At 49.7% G+C, this 13,412-nt stretch overlaps 4 protein-coding genes across 4 annotated transcripts; 3 read left to right on the top strand and 1 right to left on the bottom strand.

The window, feature by feature from the left end:
* Positions 1–253: 253 nt before the first annotated feature.
* On the top strand, positions 254–758 carry N7525_000393 (uncharacterized protein; the record flags this gene model as incomplete). The annotated part of the gene is made up of 3 exons (XM_061211553.1): positions 254–347; positions 394–455; positions 549–758. The coding sequence occupies 3 exons, from the start codon at positions 254–256 to the stop codon at positions 756–758; spliced, it is 366 nt and encodes a 121-aa protein (XP_061070779.1).
* A 2,012-nt stretch (positions 759–2,770) lies between these two features.
* On the top strand, positions 2,771–6,313 carry N7525_000392 (transcription factor domain-containing protein; the record flags this gene model as incomplete). The annotated part of the gene is made up of 8 exons (XM_002562400.2): positions 2,771–2,905; positions 3,066–3,269; positions 3,357–3,490; positions 3,556–3,818; positions 3,878–4,374; positions 4,427–4,602; positions 4,654–5,193; positions 5,254–6,313. 8 exons carry the CDS (start codon positions 2,771–2,773, stop codon positions 6,311–6,313), a joined length of 3,009 nt encoding a protein of 1,002 aa, XP_002562446.2.
* Positions 6,314–6,668: 355 nt separating this feature from the next.
* N7525_000391 (kinetochore-microtubule binding complex subunit SPC105) lies at positions 6,669–11,401 on the bottom strand (the record flags this gene model as incomplete). Its single annotated transcript, XM_061211552.1, has 5 exons — positions 6,669–7,432; positions 7,501–8,122; positions 8,174–10,668; positions 10,720–11,098; positions 11,159–11,401. The coding sequence occupies 5 exons, from the start codon at positions 11,399–11,401 to the stop codon at positions 6,669–6,671; spliced, it is 4,503 nt and encodes a 1,500-aa protein (XP_061070778.1).
* Positions 11,352–12,667, top strand: N7525_000390 (40S ribosomal uS17 domain-containing protein; the record flags this gene model as incomplete). Its single annotated transcript, XM_002562402.2, has 6 exons — positions 11,352–11,453; positions 11,489–11,553; positions 11,588–11,898; positions 12,159–12,221; positions 12,283–12,458; positions 12,599–12,667. Coding segments are annotated over 6 exons (786 nt in total), but the record flags the coding sequence as incomplete, so codon positions are not given.
* Positions 12,668–13,412: the final 745 nt, after the last annotated feature.

The following is a 13,412-nucleotide window of genomic DNA, read 5'->3' as shown; positions in this document are numbered from 1 at the left end:
TAGTATTCTATATCCTATCTAATTTGTCCATCATTTCAACGCATCACGGATGACGTGGACTGGTAATAAAAGAAGCTTGGCACCGGAACCGAAGTCCCCTATATAGTCAGTCTAGTACTAGTCTAGAAACATTCGATCGTCCTTATGACATACGTTTTATGCTAATAGATTATTCAAAGGCTTAAATACTTTTCTGATCACCGTTATACCTCGGATTCAATGCTCCACCATGTCCTCCTAAGTATCTTCCGGAATGGTCCGAGATAGCTCAACCCTCCACAAACACCGCTCTGACCCCATTTCATCCATCAAAAGCCTCCCCAATCCCACGAGTTTCCCTCCCACCGGTATGGCTTGGGACTCATAGCAACCACCCATTCATTGCGAGTGCAGCAGTGCGCGAGGAGTATTCCTCCAGCCCCAACAACCCCGACAACATCGACTTCGTCTACGCGGTAAGACCTTTCGTCAGCGCAGAGAAGGATAGTTTGAGCGTAAATGCGCCAATCCAAGCTGAGACAAGCCTTCTATTTTAGAAAGCTAGCTAGAGTCGCAAACCCAGGGCCAGATCCACCAACCTGGACACCACGCTAGGTTTCTTCCAGCTGCAGTCTTGCGTGCTTTGTGGCGGCCCCCAACTGATTCCGCCATCGAGGAAGTGGCACCCTCGGCCCCGACCCGTTGCTGTGGTTGGCTCGTTGGATTGCGCCGCCATCTCCGACGCCAGTCGGGCGGATAGCGCGTTGAGCTCGAGGTAGTGTAGCTTGGGCCTCTTCGACTGGTTTTCTACGTCCTCAGTAGCCTCCCGGGGATTGCCCGTCGACGGCAGTGCGCATACCTCTGCTATTCGGCGCGCTGTCCGCAGCCTTCTGCAGTAGTACGATATAAATTACGTTGTCGGCTTTGATTACTAGTGCTTTGTTTGAGGGAAGGATCTCGATTCTTCTGAGTGGATTCGCGCCAGTGGGTGTTCACCGGCCGTTAGTTCTCCGGGTTGTTTTTCGCTTCTGGCGTCGTACTTCTGCGACCGTGATGACTCGGTAGTCGTGGGCTTTTAGGAGTCTGGTCATACCTGGGCCCATCTCTCCGATTGATACAATTCCAGCTGTAGAAGGCCTCGTTGTAAGCAAAGGGCTTGTCTTCCGAGGTCTTACCTGGGTAGAATGAATAGTAGCCTTTCTGGGTTAGCGAAACACCGTGGAATGCTTGTATCAAGATTTACTGCGGATTGCTCCATTTGTCTGCCAGATCTGAGGCCCCGGCTTCCAAGCTTGGTTGTACAACATAATCGTCGGGATGTCGTGATTGTCCCATCCCCAATGCGGTATGGAGAGTGACTGGGCGGAGGATTTAAGCTTATCTCCACCTCTTTTTCTTTCCTTTAAAGAGAGGGCTTTGAACGCCATGTCTGTATTAACCTGAGACGATCATTAATTCCCAATTCTTGCATTAAAAATCGGGAAATAGCTCGGGTGGCCACATAATGCATACAATCCATTACCATGCATATTCCAAGATGGTCAGGTCGTTGGAGATACTCGGGGGCACGTCCAGATACACCAAGGTACCTGCAAACCCACAAGATTATATAGATCCGAGATTTAACAGGAGTTTGGGGTCACGTAGGTGCATACCTAGGTAGTTGAGCATCCCCTCGAGTCCCTAATTTAATGAAATGCAAGGTAAGTAGTGCTCTTTCTTGCGCTATGGCCCGTGATATATATAATGAGCCCAAACAGATCTTCCACTTTCTGAATACCGCGTCGTGGACCCTGGGCCTCGAGCAAGTATAACAGCAAAGGTCGGACGGGACCGGACCAAAACGGTGACGTCCTATTGGGCAGTGTGGCGGCCCGTCATCAGCGGAGCCAAAGAGTGGATGCATCCTATTGGATGTAAATGAAATACCGCTCCGTGATTGGCTACATGATAGTGGAGCTCGCTGCCCAGGTAGGTATGTAAGTATATGTATATACTACATGTACTATGGTTAATCTCAGGTAGTATAATATCAAGGATGGAAAAGGTTGACCTTTGCGGTAGATGCAATGATCTGACAGTTATAAGTTAGTACAGCTGTAGCGGGTGCAGAACACTGTAGACGAACAGAAGAACAAATTTATGAACGAGTCTCCGACGAATCTTCTCAAAACTCTTACAATCAACATTCCGGGTATGGGTTGTCGATGGACTTGATAGCAAATTCGGTACTGTGGACAATTGCCACAGAGTTACCGGGCCAATTGATCTATAGAGACTGGCCCCCGTCCACAAATTCTCTGGCAAGAAGCTGTACAGATGGTTGTATGGATTACGAATGATACGAACTGCCGGGGCTTTCCTCTTGGCCAGTAAGATGGATAATGATATCCCGTTGAAGATTCCCATGTTGCCAAGCACTTATGTACGTCTGATAACCTCGCAGAATGGGGATTGGATCTATTCTATCCCCAGGAATACCTCAAAACACGTGCAAGGGAATCTCGATCCTTCAAGGAGAGGTGCTACATAGCTGTTTCTCGCCGTGAGGGAGTATGCACCGTAGAGCATTAAGAACGCGAGAAATCCCTTGTTATACATAGAGAAGCCCTCTAGATATGTGGTTTATGCTTTATAACACTTTCGCATATTGTACATCGTAGAGTGATAAGCCCGGTATGATTTACTCCATACACTTTAGTTATAACACGAGAAAAGAACATCTAAATATCTCTAAATCATCCGAGATAGCATAGTGCTATCTTACTATAACATCCCTTTTATTCTTACGATGCCCGGGCAGGACAAGAAGAGTTATACATCGTTAAGAACAAATGCATACGGGCCGAATTTCTCTCGCATTCGCTATAGTGACGACTTCTCTTTCGCAGAGAAAATCAACTTCGAAGTGAAGATGAGTTCAGGGGTATGGAGTAGGCTGTGGAGTGCTGGACACAACCCCGGTCCACCAAAGTGCCCCCCCGGGAAGAGCACAAAGTGAACGGAATCCGGGAGTGCCGACATCCGTTCTTGATTATTCAGCTTTTTTCCCTCTTTCCCTGCAGATTCCAAATGTCTGCCTATAGGTAGATATCGAACAGGAGATCGAAATAAGGAACAAAGATCTCCCGCTAGTCTTCGCCATCTCCGCTGGGGCGACTTTTTCACGAGGTCTTGGCATGCACATTCATGACTCCCATCCACAACCGTCGGCCAAGGCGATGAACCAGTCATCTTCGCTGAACGCATTGCCCATGGATTCTGTGCTATGGAGAGGACAGCACCTAAGGGTGGGTTTCGCTTGTTGTTCCGAGTTCCACTTTCCCGGCGGACTCCGGTTAGGGGGATTTGCTAACGACGATATGACGTCTATCTAGGCTTGTGAGATGTGCCATCGGAAAAAGACCAAGTGTGAGATTGAAGGATCTAGTTCAATTTGCGTGCAATGCACGCGCCGTAATACGCATTGTGTCTTTCCGGTCCAGCATGAGAAGCGGGATGATCAGCAAAGGTACGGCGATATGCAGCGCCATTTCCCGATCTGCTTTTTGTCGGTCATGGCTAATGCTACCGCAGTAGTGATGAGTATATCAAGTCTTTGAAAGACCGCCTCGTCAGGGTTGAGTCGTTGTTGAGGACGGCAGGCATCTTGCAAGAAAGCGATATGAGCCAAGGTGACTTGTCCGATGACGATGATGACGACGAACCAGCTAGTCAAGTTATCTCATCTACTTCCAGTCCAAAGTCAAATTTCGGGGCGTCTCTTTGCTCACAGGGTGGGTTCATTGAGGGTACACCCATCTTTCCGGCAGACCAAAGAGATGATTCCCGATATTTCGGTAAGATAGAGAGTACAGTCCATGTGATATAAAACTGCCGAGACTAACTGAACGGACAGGGACGTCGTGCTCATTGTCAATCCTATCACGAACAGGTATAGAGTGGATTAAAAGCAAAACAGGCGACGTCAGCTTCTTGCGACTTATATCTCCTGAATTCATTCATGAAAATCCATGGAATCAATGGCGACCAGACGTGTTCCATGATCTGTTTGCCTCGAAAGTTTTTAAACCTTTGCCCTCAAGGTCCGAGGTCTTCTCTCTTATGAAGGATTTCTTCCGGACGGCCAACCGTCTGCTTCCTATCTATCTCGAATCATCATTTATGAAAATGGTCGAATGGCAATATACACAGCAAACCTGTGATGACGCCGCCCGTTGGGCCAATATCAACATGGTAATCTGTCTGGCATACGAATATCGATACTCAAATGGCCCCAAGTCAGAAAAAGACAAGGAGAAATCCGAGTTATACTTCAAAAACGCCATGTCGGTCTTCACGGAATTAGCCTTAAAACGCACAGATCTACTGAGTGTACAGGCTTTGATTAGCATGGTTAGTCCCCTGCTCCTTTCGCCGCTATGGAAGCATCTAACAACTTACAAAGGCGTTCTTCCTTCGGGGAAATTCTGGAACTCAATCAGCTCTGCCGCTCATCACTGCGGCTATGCGGTCCGGTCATCGGATGGGGCTTCATCGAAATATTGCAAGACCGGAACTTAGTCCGGCTGAGCAAGAGGAGAGAAGACGCGTTTTTTGGGTAACATTTGTCATTGATCAAAGGTAAGAGAAGTCCATTCATATATCGTCTCAAGTACTAATATAATGTTCCAGCACATGTCTAAGGATTGGAAACGCTCCCTCACAACATCACGATGATTTCGATGTCCCTCTTCCGGAAGAATTGGAGGGCGATAAGCACAGCGAAACCGCAAGCAACATTCCATTCTTCCGCGAGCTCTGTCGGATGTCGCTCATCAAGAGCCACATTTACAGTCGACTGTACTCCGCTACGGCATTAGAAAAGCCTCCCGTTGAAATCTACAAGACGGTTAAAGAACTATATGCAGAGCTTGAAGAATGGAAACGCGAATCCCCGACTCTCACCGAACCCAAAAGAAAACATACTGATAGCGACTTCCTGTTCGGGTTTGCCTCTATTGGTCTCCATTTTGTCTATCACAATGCTGTGATCATGATTCACCGGGTACCTATCTTTCTTAACTACATGATAACAGCCAGAAAGGAATCAGAGAAGGTCGTGTCGATAAGCAAAGCGCATGCATTGAGATCAGCAGCCATTGGTGCGCAGGCTGCCCGAGATACCTTGAAGGTTGTCAATAACATGCCATGGGGAGACATCGCATGGACCTGGTAAGTACAACAGTCTACTCTTGGTTTATATCAGCTTTATTTCTCACACTCAACCCTCAGGTCATTACTATACTACGTCTTCCAGGCAGCATCAACACTATTCTCAAATATTCTGCGGGACGCTCGTCATTCAAGAGTGCGAGCAGACCTCGAATCACTCAATATGGTCTCAGCATTCTTTGCAACTCTTGCCCCAGGTGAAGGGTCAAATAATTATGCGGGTTTCATGGCCCGCATGAGTGCGACCCTCGAACGCATCGCCAGAGCCGTCATCGAGAAAGACGAGAAAAGAGCCCGCGCCCCAGACGAAGGAGACCAAGAATATAAGCCACCAGGAGGCAAGAAACATACTTCACGGACACAGCCAGCATCACACCAAAGGCAGCATCACCGACCCACAACCCTCCGCACAACAATGACACCCGCCACAGCTCCCGAATATCCAACATCAAGCACTGCCAACCCCAACAGAATGGACATCAGTATCCCCTCCACCCTAGAAGGCCTTCCGCCAGTCAATTCCTCAGGCTACGTCGTCCCCATGAGCCCAATGCCAGACCCAGGCGATAGCAACCAAAGCCAATCCCCATATCTCGCCAACCCACCGAACACATATTCACCTTCAACCTCATTCCTCCACGAGACAGGCGACAACACCTTCCACACACCACAAATTCCACCCTGGCAACTATCCCAGGACTATTCTACGACCGCAGCCCAAGCCTCGGGGTCATCAGGCATGACCCCCAACCCCATCAACTCCATCAACTCCCCAGACTCCTTCACCAGCACTGCCAACTCAATCCCGGATTTCTTCCAGTACCCAATGTCCGGCGACTGGAGCCATGGCGGAAATCTCTTCGCCGGTCTCTTCCCGACGGAATACACTTTTCCGCCCCCTGTTCCGACGGGCACGCAGTCTGCGGATCCGTATTCTTCCATGCCGATTCTATCGGCTGAATCGTTTATCCATGGTGCGCCTGCTATTAACGGCCAGACAGCTCAAGTTGGTGGCTTCGATCCTCAGAGTCTGGGGTATGGTTATTTGCCACAGGGCCAGGAGGATCCGAATCAGGGCGCGGATCCGGTCTGGCCTAATGGATTTTTGGGGTTGTTTTAGGGAAAGATTGAGCGGGGTGTTCTTTGTTTTTTTTGGATTCGTTCTCGTTAGCGTTGCCTTTTACCTTTTCCTAAGCACGACCTCTCTACTCTCTTCTTTGTATATGCATTAGCCAGGATTCACGAGTGTTGATACAGCGACTAATAGTGTGGTATGATAGAAACACATGATCAATCAGTGGATGAAAGTAAAGACTAGGTATAAAAAGAACGCCCAGATCCCGAAGTCAAGATATCCCATATTCCCGCGCCATTGAACCCAAGCAGAGCATGAAAAGATTCACTCTGCGCCGTCATTCCCAAACCAAACCGAACCCGTCCAATAACCGAATCCTAAAAGAGCAAATATTCAAAAACTAAAACACAGATCCCGTGAGTGTGCGTACCGCCTTGCACCACACGCCATCTCCTAGCTGAATGCCACCGTTCTTATCCCGACCAAGGCCTTTGCCAAGAATGCTTTGCAACTCCTTGTCTGGAAGACCGGACTTGCTACCTGTTCCAAAACCGTAGACCTTCGTCGCCAGAACGTCAATATCAAAGTCCAAGGAACCGATGGTGTTCTCTGCATTGGCTTTATCAATGCGGGTACGGACTGTGAAGTCAACATCGATTCTCTTGGCATTGTTGTTCTTTGAATCAACGCCTTTACTACCAGGTGTGGAGACGGTGGAGTTGCCGAGGAGCGTGCAGCGTGTGCGTAGAGAAAGAGAGCCCTCATTAGGCTTGCATAGGGTGAGGCGAGTGACCCCACAGAATTCCAGCATGCGTGCTTCATTTTCCAGCCCAACTGTGCGGTCCCATGCGCTAGAGATGAAGCGCAAGAGCTGTTTGGGGACAACAGTGGATTGCTGGATCGTAGTCAGATGGTGCTGTAGCGAGTGGAGGACCAAGGATGCAATGGGAGAAACGTTGGCATTCTTTCGGGAAGTCAATTTCATCGGGTAGTTCTTTCCCTCGTCTTGGGCACTGTTTTTGGAGGCAAAAGCCCCAGGATAGAACTCTAGTTGGAGGTGGTCCCGGTAGGCCATCTTCAATAAAGGTCCCTTCGATGCATCTGAAGGAGTTGAGGCCGAAACGATTGACCAGCCAGTTTGTTGCTGAATTCGTTGGACAGAGGCTAATTTCCCAGTAAAGTCAGTACTGTACCCACAGAAAAGGACTATAATGGAGGGGGAAAATGCTCACCCTTCAATTCGTTGATCTCCCGGGCACTCCAGCCACGGCACTCTTCTTTTACACGCTCCGCCTCCTGGATTTGAGCCAGGAATTCATCCCGCATTTCAGCTCCAGCCTCAATGAAAGTCACCTTCTCTTTGACTTCCTCCTGCAGCTGCTCAAGTTCCCGTCTCTTGGCTGCAATTTCCGAGTCCACCTCAGACAGCTTGCTGCGCGTACTGCGTAGCTCATCTTGATCACAGTTCTCCATCTCATCCACCAACTGTTGTAGGTTGGTTGCCTCTTGCTCAAGAGAGGCATGCTTCTCCACGAGTAGCGGCACGTTCCTGTTGAGCAACTCTTCTCGTTCAGATAGCAGGTCGTCGTCTGCTTTCATTTCCTCCACGTGACGGAGGAGCCCTTCCTTCAAGCCTTCAAGCAACTTCATTCGCCATTCGTACCACGTAGCCTTACTCAGCAGACGGGCATGGGTCTTGACGTTTCGGAATTGATTGTCCATGATCACTCGGATATCTGGCGGAGCGGTGACATACTCCTTGAAGAGAGCTGGATTCTCGGCATATGTTTCTGCCTCAATAGAGCGGATCACTTGCCGACCTTCAGAGATATAGGATTTCAACTCCCGACATGACTAGAGACGGTGTGAGCGAAAACAAAAATATCCGGGTATAGTAGGACTTACATGCTGGTACAGTTCAAGCATTGGCACTGTACAAAAGCCAGCTGCCACACAATCACCGAACGTTATGGAGCCTGGTTTAGACATGTTCTCGCCAGAGAGTCGTGTCAGTTTCTTAGTGGCACTGCCAGGGGCAGCTGTGTGCCGTCTCTTTGTCGTAGTAAGCTCCATGAAATGAATATTGGTCATTTTAAGGAAGTCTTGCAACTGGATAGGCTTAATTTCAACATCAGGTTCTTCGACAGGGGCATGTTCTTCCTCCTCTGGCCGTTGAGGATCAGAAGCAATGTGAAGAGCATCAATCCCATCCTTAAGAGGAGTTGTCGATGTCTGGGAAGTACTCCGGGATTGCTGGGAAGGCGTGGTGCTGCCCTTGGGAGGCGATGAGCTAGCAGCTCTACGGACGGGCGAAAGAATTGACCGACGGACATTGCCTTCCCTAAACATCGGTGCCGGCAACTTAACACCTTTGACTGGGCTGACATCGTGGCCACGCAGTCGCTTGGGCGAATTTTCCACTTCGTCTTCATCCAAGTCTAGCTCGACCGGGCGCTTGCCCAAAACCCCGCGAGCAGCTCCAACATGGAGACTCTTACGGCTGCCGATCTTAGTTTTCTTCGGGCTGAGATTTGCAATCATATCCTTCAAGCTTGGGGTTACTTCCCGATCTGACTGCGAACCCGTGATATGGCCATCCTCTCGGAGTTCCTCTTCTTCGCGATCACGTTCTTCCTCAGCCTGCATCTGCACAGGGTCCTCGAAGCGCACACCGGATCGGGCCGGTTCTTGCGGAACGAACTTAGGGGTAACATCTCCAAGCGACTGGCGCTTGTCAAGCAAGGCCGCCACGCGAGGAGATCCAAGACCTTCTTTGTCAATCCCTAAACCAGAAGAGCGACGGCCCTCACGGGGCTGCAATTTAAAGAGTGGGGTGGACTCTCCCGTTGCTATGTTATGCTGAAATAGACTTTGACGTAGAGACTTGCGCTTATCTGCCGATTGCTGCAGCTCGGGCTGGAAGAGCTTCTTTGGTGAAGCACTTCTAAAAGTAACATTGCTAGAGGGAGGTGTCTTGCTCGGGGTTGTAGGTTTCACTTGCGGGGTGGACTGTTTGGGCGGAGTCAATGGCTTCGTGTTTGGTGATCGTTGCCGGCTGGCCGACCCTGGCGTGCCCGACGATCCTGGTGTGGAGCTACGCCGAGAAGGCCTAGCCCGCACGGTTGCCAAACTGGGGCTCCCATTCTCAGATGCGACAGCAGCAATTTGATAACGCAGAGGTGATTTGGCAGGGGACTTGGCAGGAGACTGCCGAACATTGTCTTGGAAAGGCGAGCTAGCCAGCTGACCCGAGTCGGTTTCGAGCTCCATTACCATCTTCGCGTGCACTTTGTCATTGGCTTCAATCCCGGACTGTAGGATACCACCAATGGCACCAGTCATCTCCATGTCCATACCATCGTCAGACTCATTGTCTTGGTCGAAGTTCATCTGATCAGATTTGGAAGAAGTAGGCTGTTTGCCCAAGATTTTGCCAACGGCCGAAGTGAATTCCATTGTCATTCCTTCATCCTCGTTACCAATCTCGGAAAACTTTGATGGCGAATCCTCCTGCGCAATACCACCGACGACATTCGTCATCTCCATAGTTTGATCTCCGTAGTTAGATTCCTCTGCCACGGACTGACGACGAGCCATGCTCTGGCGACCGCCGGGAGACTTGCCAAGAATGCGTCCGACGGCATTCGTCACATCCATGCTGAGGTCTTCGTCTTCGTCGATATCATCTGATTCAGCTAAACCTTGAATAGTGGCATTCTTGGGTGGATCGAGGTTCTCCTCATCATGTCGCGCGCTAATGTCTCCCCAGTCAAAGCTTTGTCTTTGGCCCTTTTTGATCCAGGGCTGGAAAGCACCGGTTATTTCTTGATCCGCAATTTCCATGGACATCTCTCCGTCCTCATCAATTTCGGTTCCTGCTTCCTCTGCGGCCTGGCGCAGTGCTTCGTTGAGTCTGGCACTAGAGCTTGAGCCAGAACTTGCGTCTGATTGGACACTCATGCCCGAGCGCGCGGTCATATCATCCATGCTCATTGCTGTACTCTCAGCGTCAAATCCATCGTCGGAGTCTGAAGAACCGCCATCGTCCTCTTCTCCGGCCAGGCTTTGGGCGCCGGTGTCTTCACTTCCTTCTGAGCTTCCGCTGAACGGACTAGAAGATAAATCCTGGCCGCCATCATCGCCACCCCCAGATGATGACCGACCTCTTATCTGGTCCAAATCTTGTGTACGAACGGGGGAGAATCCGAATTCCGACTCTGCTGGCGAAGATGGAGCATCTTTGGTGGGCGAGATGGACCCAGGTTGGTTCTGGGAGTTTGGGGCAGCAGATGCACGTCTTGTTGAGTTCGCGGCAGAGGAGGAGGTTGAGTCGTCCGGAATCTCCACCACATTCCAGGTGTGCAGGGTTGCCTCGGGGGCAAAAGATACTCGGCGATTTGCTGTGTCAAGGTGTCAATATTCACTTCTATGATAAAGTGGGACACACGAACCCATTGATTTCCTCCGCGCCGCTCGTTTCTCAAGAATATTCTGTCGTTCACGATCTTTGCGCTCCTGTTCGTCGCGCTCCTTGGTAGCAGCCATCTCCTCGCGAATGGCGGAAGTCGCATTGAAAGTATCGAACGGATTTGCCGTGTCGTCGTTGTCATTATCTGTCGTGGGAGGCCCTGGGGTCGTTTCAAAGTCAATCAATAGACCCTCTTTCCCTTGATCACTTTGGTGCTGTCCATCCATCGTGCCGTCATGGGTCTGCTGTTTACTACGAGCTGGTGTACGTCGGCGGGTTTCCTCGAATGATGGGATGTTTCGCACTGGTGAGACAGGGACTGTAGGCTTGAGAATAGACTTTAGCGGAAAGGAGGCCGTAGACTATAAAAATTCAAGTCAGAATTGTTCTGCATATGCGCGCGCTGTTCCGTTGGTAGCTACCTGGCGACGATTGCCGTTTGAATTCTGCAGGGCATCGAGTCCACCGGGCCCCAAGCTCTTGCTCCGAGATTTCTTATCTTTTATAGAAGGTTTTGAATTATTTGAAAATGGTTGGGCTGCACCAATCTCAGTTGTCGCATTCTCCTTGTCCAAACCAGACGTCATCCTAGACCGCGGGACATGAGCGATAGACCGACGGGATCGTGGCGGTCGCAAAGCCGCAGAGTCGGGTCGGGTTGACATTGTCGGCGATCGAATCGGCGCATTCGCAGATCAATTCAAGTTTGCATATTCCGTAAATCCGAACGCTGAGATCTCTTGATCAAACAGGACCGAGCCTGTAATCTACTCCTATCGCACCTGCCCAAAGCGCGTTGCCTCCGCAATCACGTGATGTAAACAAAAGCGCAGAGCCCTAACCCCAATTAGCCTAGTCCCAATCGGGACTAGTGTCGCACACTACGAATTACCAAAGATTCCACGGGCAACGAATCTTCCTCATCTTCGACAGCCGCCAACCCGACCTTTCTTCGACACCGCTTCCTCGTCGAACAACACCGCAAAAATGGCCACCGAGTTGACCGTCCAGTCCGAGCGCGCTTACCAGAAGCAGCCTCACATCTTCCTTAACACCAAGGCCAAGGCTTCCTCCAAGAAGACTGCCCAGGGCCGCCGCTGGTACAAGGACGTCGGTCTCGGTTTCCGTACCCCCAAGACCGCCATTGAGGGAACCTACATCGGTATGCACGACCTCCGTTGAGTTTTTATTCGAAATATTGTGGCGGAATATATGGGTGGGTGGTCTTTTCACGGATACAAAGGGCGAATGGAGGATCGCATGGAGGAATTGAGGGGCCCGGAATCTGTCGTTTCCTTCTCTGGCCAATATTCGCATTCGACACTCGAAATTCCGAACTTCGAGAAGACCACTCATTCCAGAAACAACACCCGCAATCACCAAATTATTGTGTCAGATTACTCATTCTTGAACCTTTTACAGACAAGAAGTGCCCCTTCACTTCCCAGGTGTCCATCCGTGGCCGTGTCCTTGTCGGCAAAGTCGGTGAGTTGAATTGGAACTGTCTTTTTCAAGGCAAGGGGATTTACTAACGAATTATCTACAGTCTCCACCAAGATGCACCGTACCCTTGTCATCCGCCGCGAATACCTCCACTACGTCCCCAAGTACAACCGTTACGAGCGCCGCCACAAGAACCTGTCTGCCCACGTCTCCCCCGCTTTCCGTGTTGAGGAGGGTGACATGGTTACCGTCGGCCAGTGCCGTCCTCTCTCCAAGACTGTACGTTTATCTGTGGTTCTCGTCAATTTTCGTCCCTGTTCGCAGTCTGCAATTCCACGCATTATCTACTGCGGCATCTTGAATTTGGCGCCCCATATTATTCCGCTACGAACTTGATAACTGACTCGAAATTTCTCTAGGTTCGCTTCAACGTGCTGAAGGTTCACGCCAAGACCTCGCGCGCTGTCAAGTCTTTCTCCAAGTTCTAGGTTAATAAACCGGGTGTTTTGAAGGCGAAGGAAGCGGTATGGACTGGATATACGGGAAGTTCTTGGATGGGGGTCGGGATAGTTTATGAGTTTCCATGTCCCAGATACCTCGCTGATGAATGTGTATCCACGCAAAAATCAAAATGATTTGTTCGGCCCTCCTGTGATGGAAACTGTACAACAACTCTGCCCCAAGGCAAAATTATTGGCCATGGGTGGCAATCTGGACAGAGCTTCTCAATGTGCATCTTGAGTTATATCCTTGCTCTTCTATGTCTAACATCGATACAGTATCACCTTAGTACCTAGGCACCTAGGTATGTGTTCTATGGTAATTACAAATCACATACCTAGGAGTTGGAAGGGTTCCAATGTTGTCATTTGGCTGTCTGTAGGTGTGGTTTTGGTCTCATTTCAGGCATATATTACCCGTCTTGCTAGTCAGGTTCTACTTGCCTAGACACATAGGGACGCAGAATCCTAGCTATGCCCGATTCATTTGATTTATTTCGTGGATGCATGTACTAGATACCGAAAGGTATGTAGATAATGGATTCTTACAGGAATTAGATACATTCTAGACATCATTGCCAGGAAGTTCAATGTTTCAATGTATCATCCTACTAATATCACAAAGGCATATTGACATATCGATTAGAGTCTTCTCCCTTCACATGGCTGCACCAATCAAAAATGGTTCAATGACCCTAGGCAAAGGTTCTCTTTTCGTGGCGTTTCACATATC

The sequence above is a fragment of the Penicillium rubens genome, assembly GCF_028828025.1.
Source record: "Penicillium rubens strain IBT 27055 chromosome Unknown utg000001l_segment0_segment0, whole genome shotgun sequence".
Taxonomy (NCBI): domain Eukaryota; kingdom Fungi; phylum Ascomycota; class Eurotiomycetes; order Eurotiales; family Aspergillaceae; genus Penicillium; species Penicillium rubens.
This window is presented reverse-complemented; position numbering and strand designations above follow the sequence as displayed.